General features: G+C 38.9%; 1 protein-coding gene across 6 annotated transcripts in view; it reads right to left on the bottom strand.

The window, feature by feature from the left end:
• LOC120079742 (translation factor GUF1 homolog, mitochondrial) overlaps positions 1-4,941 on the bottom strand; it is a 14,939-nt gene extending 9,998 nt beyond the window's left edge. For 2 of the 6 annotated variants that reach the window (XM_039034101.1, XM_039034104.1), the window contains exons 1-7: positions 4,491-4,941; positions 2,994-3,735; positions 2,591-2,747; positions 2,430-2,484; positions 2,263-2,330; positions 2,077-2,181; positions 1,922-1,993 (exon numbers count right to left, since the gene is read on the bottom strand). In XM_039034101.1, the coding sequence (XP_038890029.1) occupies positions 1,922-1,993; positions 2,077-2,181; positions 2,263-2,330; positions 2,430-2,484; positions 2,591-2,747; positions 2,994-3,735; positions 4,491-4,817 (1,526 nt within the window). In that variant the 5' untranslated portion in view covers positions 4,818-4,941. Of the gene's footprint in view, positions 1-1,921; positions 1,994-2,076; positions 2,182-2,262; positions 2,331-2,429; positions 2,485-2,590; positions 2,748-2,993; positions 3,749-4,490 lie in introns of all 6 variants that reach the window. The other 4 variants (XM_039034100.1, XM_039034099.1, XM_039034103.1 and 1 more) reach the window with 4 other exon arrangements.
• Between the last annotated feature and the right edge of the window lie 320 nt (positions 4,942-5,261).

Here is a 5,261-nt window from a genome sequence, read left to right as displayed (position 1 = left end):
CACATTCTCTATTCCTGGCGTGACTCCAGAAGGAATTAGATTATACCTCTTCCCATATACACTTCGGGATGAGGCGAAGAGGTGGGCTCATTCATTGGAGCCAAATGAAATCAATTCTTGGGACCAGTTGGTCGAGCGATTCATGAAGAAATTCTTCCTGCATTGATTTCAAGAACTGGTCCCAAGAATTGATTTCATTTGGCTTCCCCAATCGCAGCTATCTGCTCATTCTGTTGTTTAATCTGCAGCTGCAACTGAGAAACTTGATCCTGGATTATACTCCCTTGGTCCTGGTGGTAAGATAAGTATCTCCCCTTCTAAATTCACCCATGACCGGCGAAAACGGCCCCAATCTATTGCTCATATTAGGCTGAGAAAAACCCACAGATTTGCCGTCGATTTTCTGAACGGCTGAGACACACAATGGGTAGGATTCGAGAAATAGGGCAGCGCCGGCGACTGAGACAAAGCGCCGGTGAAGATTTGGGTGCCGAAGACCGGGGGCGGCGTCAGGCGCAAAGAGCTAAGCGCCGATCGGGACTGGGTAGCGCCTATCGTGGTGCCGATTTGGTCGTGGCTGGTCTGGTCACGGCTATTTGCAGCTGGCGACTGGGTCTGGTCGCGATTGGTCTGATCGTGGCTGGTTGCGGCCGGCGACTGGATCTGGTCGCGGCTGGATCTGGTCACGGCTGGCGACTGGTCGGCTGGTTAGTCGTCACGTTGAAAGTGAGGAAGAAGGGATTGAAAATATCTGTCAATGGCTTTTTGGATAATACTGGTTATATCTGAGTTATTGGTTTGGGATTCTCCTATTGGATTTCGTCTCTATGCTCTGATACCATGATGAAAAACAGAGTAGGGAAAGAAAAAAAGCACACCAAGATTTTACGTGGAAAACCCTAATCAGGGAGAAAAACCACGGGATAAAGGGATTCTTATTAGAAAACTTATACAAAGAAATACAACAGACCACCAGCTTAAATAGAGAAAAGGGAAACCCTAGGATATAATGAAAAAGACAAAATGCCCCTAGAATACAAAACCCTAATTTCAATACATTTCTTTGGTGTAAATTTATGCATATCCTTTTACTCATTATAGCTTATCATTTTTCCTTTCTAATTGGAGAGCTTTCTTGTAATCACCTTTAGATGGTGGGGATTCCCCTATTTCATTTATCAATGAAATGTTTGTTTGTTCTTTTTGTTCTTGAGTTCTTTTGTTAGGAGGTATCCTATCAGAAAATTGCAAGAAGTTGTAAAAAAAATACCAGACTACTCCCAAATAATGTAAAAAACTTTGAACCGTCTTCGAATTATATTATAAGGTGATGTATATATGAAATAGTAATACAGACTACCAATAAATTCAACAGAGAATAGTTCTTACTTTTTTTTTTTTTAATGCTAGCTTGGCTCCTTTCGGGTGTTGCATTTATTCTCAATAAAAACTTATGTCTTAATAGAATAAAATAAATTCAACAAAGAATATTTCTCTAACATTTCAATAAATAGATGAGATTGCTGGTATTAAAGATGTACTAAACTTGGGACAATTTTTTAATCAGGATCAAGGCAAAAATTGAAGATACGAATGACGTTTGGGGGAGCAACATTTTTTAATGTTGAGAAAGCTCCTTAACAGATGCAACTTATGTTTAGCCTTTAACAAGTTTTTAAAAATCATAGGATGAATTAATGAACATTGAGAGGCCAAACACAAAACTTCGACCGTTTTGAAGCTGGTTCAATATCTGAACATATCCAAGTGCCTATGCAGCTGGTGCTTGCTTGCAGTGTTAAATGCATGTTTTTCTTTTTCTGGTGATTTTCCAAATGGGCATATTATGTTAACATGGAAGCACCAGAAATAACAATAAATTTTACTGCACCAAAACATATAACATTCAGTTCTTTGTTACCTATCAATGAATGAGTACTCTAATTGTTGACCCCTCCGTTCAGAACAAAGTGTAATTACAGCCCCAACATATCTGCAGTAACCAAGAAATAATTTTGAATGATTTAATACGAAAATTAAAGGGGGCGAAGAATAGAAAAGAGTATGAGAGCTTACTCACTAGGAATGATAATTGTAGCCAATACTGTAGGTTCCCAGCCAGCAGTCACTCGCTTCTTGGGATTTGATGGCAAGGCAGAAGGATTCTGAACTTGAACTTTGCTTAAAATGGGAAGAAAGTACTAATTTAGCTCTTGGAAAAGAATGGGGAACATAGAGAAAGGAATATGCCACTGAGATAACCTTCCATCGGAGTATTCAAATATATAGGGCACCGTTGGAACAGTAGAAATAACATGAGCTCCATACTCCTGTCATCCATCAGAAATTACATGAATTCTCAGTTTCTGATGACAAAAATGGGCCTATATTGTATCTGCAATATATTAATAATGAATAAAAACTGCCACCTGTTCAAGCCGCTGATGAAAAACATCCATGTGAAGTAATCCTAAGAAACCACACCTGTGTATAGGACTCAATTATTATGGATTCACATGTATGAAAAATTAAATTAATAAATAACCATTTTGGTAGCAAGAGGAATCAATTCAGTCAGCGGATGCCAAACCTAAAACCAAGCCCTAATGCTGTGCTAGTCTCCTTAGTTACAGAGACACTGGCATCATTACACGTAAGTCTCTCTATTGCATGGTTGAGTGCATCAAAATCTGACCCATCTGCTGGATACAGACCAGAGAAAACCATGTGCTTTACAGGCTTAAAACCTACAAGGAGGGAAAATGTCACTAAGAGGCAGCAAACAAAACACACAGGCCATTGCATACACCAACATAGCAAAAAACAGAAGAATGTTACTGAAATCTTGTGTTCATAAAATGTATCCCATCTGTTCATCTAAATAACTGTCATTCATTAGTATTAGAAACAATCAAGCTTTACTTTTGACAGATATCTCTTATTGGGACTGAAAAGAGATCTAAAACATTTTGAAAAAGAAAATATAGAATTACCTGGAAGGGGTTCTACGACAGTTTTACTCTGATGAAGTGTATCCCCAATTCGTGCCTCTTTAGTAGAACGCATTCCACTCACGACATAACCCACTTGACCGGTAAGAAGAATTCCCGTACTGGTAAGTTCGGGATGCATGATCCCAACATCCAAGACTTCATAAGCTTGACCAGTGGCTGCAGAAGAAATCTTATCCCCCTTGTGCAGCACACCATCAACAACAGCAACATGGCATATCACTCCCTTGTATTCATCATAGTACGAATCTAATAAAAGCATTCGCAAAGGTGAAGAGCTCTTTCCAGGAGGTGGAGGTATGCGCTCTATGATGGCAGGAAGAACGTGCTCAAGACCTTGCCCCGTTTTGGCAGATGTCAACAGAGCATGTGTAGGTTCTAGATCAAACATTGATTTCAGTTGAGCTTTAACACGATCAGGATCAGCAGTTGGCTGGTCAATTTTGTTAATAACTGGTATAATTGCTAAATTAGATTCAAAAGCAAGATAAAAATTAGCCACTGTTTGTGCTTGGACACCTTGGGCAGCATCCACAACTAGAAGAGCACCTTGGCAAGCTGCTAAGGATCTCGATACTTCATAGCTAAAATCAACATGGCCAGGGGTGTCAATAAGGTTTATCAAAAATGGAGGCTGTTCGCTAGTGTTATTACCAACAAGATTATGCTTGTGAAACATTGTTGCAGTCTGAGCTTTAACAGTAATTCCCCTCTCCCTCTCCACCTAAATAATTGGGCTTCATCAAGTTAAAAAATGAAAAAACCAATAAGGCAATCAATTATGTAGCATAAGATGACATTAACTACAGAAGGTAAGTTTCCCGCCAAATAAAAGAAAAAAGAAAAAAAAAATCCCCATGCTGAGTTAAACAAAGGCTTCGTGGAGAACAGAACAAGCTCAACAAAAAAACTTTCAAGCAATCATATCATGGATACCTAATTGCTCAACCGATTCAGCACTATTAAGAAGAAATAAGCATCTGACAACAATTTTTTTAATGAAAACCACAACTTTCATTGAGAAAAAAATGAAAGAATACACCGTCCTAAAAAAATAAGCCCACAAAAGGGAGTTTCGTCTACAAGTAGGACTCCAAATAAATGGAATAGTGTTTATAGAGTAGTTACAAAAGGCCTTCGAAATTGAAGCCACAAAGAAACATAAACACAAACAAGGGACCAAATTTCTCTAGATCCCCTAAACAACCTACTATTCCGGCCACCCAAAAAATCCATAAGATCGCACACACATAAGCAAATGACGGACGTTGGCAAACTTAGTTTTTGCTAGTTAATTTGCCAATAGACTTAACAGTAGTTTAAGCTCTTATGTTCCACTTCCACAAACGTATGGTTTCTTGTTAATTAACGCAACCAGACTAAAACAAACAGAAATATCATCTACAAAAGTTGGCAACCATACGAAAGGGTAAAAAGAAGCCATAATCCAATAATAATCGCTAAGCATGACTAATGAACCTGCAACTTATCGAGGTATTGAGGCTGACCATGACCTCGTTTAATAGTACCAGTGAGCTCCAAGAGACGATCAGCCAGTGTAGACTTGCCGTGATCCACATGGGCGATTATAGAAAAGTTCCTAATTCGTTCGGGAGGGTACTGCGTTAAATCAATACCAACTTCTTTGACGTTTTGGCGAGAAGGAGAACAAAATGAATGGGTCAAAGCGAAACGATGAGGACAAAGCCTAGAATTTACAATAATGCTTCTAAGAAAAGAGGAGGTTCGCCATAGATGGAAGCATTTAGGTTTTATGTTTTGAGACGTTTTTCTCAGAAAACCCATTGTTGGGGTTTTGGAGCTGTCGAACCCGAAGGTCCTGAACCAGAGGAGGGAAATGCTTTGCTGCTTGGTCAGATCATGGACGAACGACGATGAAGCTCGAGCTTGATAGCCTTACGTAGAACGACGTCGTGTAAGCATAGAGGTATTTAGGGCGGAGGAATTGATTGGACTTGAGAGGCTCAGTAGATTGGTCCGTTTTATAACTAGGGCGGCCCAAGGCCCAAGTCTTGAGTACTAGGCTGAGCCCATTGGAAACTTAATTACAGAATAATTGCAATCAGTAACATTTTTTAAAGTTAATAATTAAGTGTGTAACAGTATTTTTTTTAAAAAATAAAAATATAAAAAAATCTATCCGTGATAAATTCCAATCACGATATAGTTTGCTATTGATAAACTCTAAGAGTTGATCTAAATTTTACTATATCTATAAATTCTTTTGTA

Source organism: Benincasa hispida, chromosome 6 (assembly GCF_009727055.1).
Source record: "Benincasa hispida cultivar B227 chromosome 6, ASM972705v1, whole genome shotgun sequence".
NCBI lineage: Eukaryota > Viridiplantae > Streptophyta > Magnoliopsida > Cucurbitales > Cucurbitaceae > Benincasa > Benincasa hispida.
This window is presented reverse-complemented; position numbering and strand designations above follow the sequence as displayed.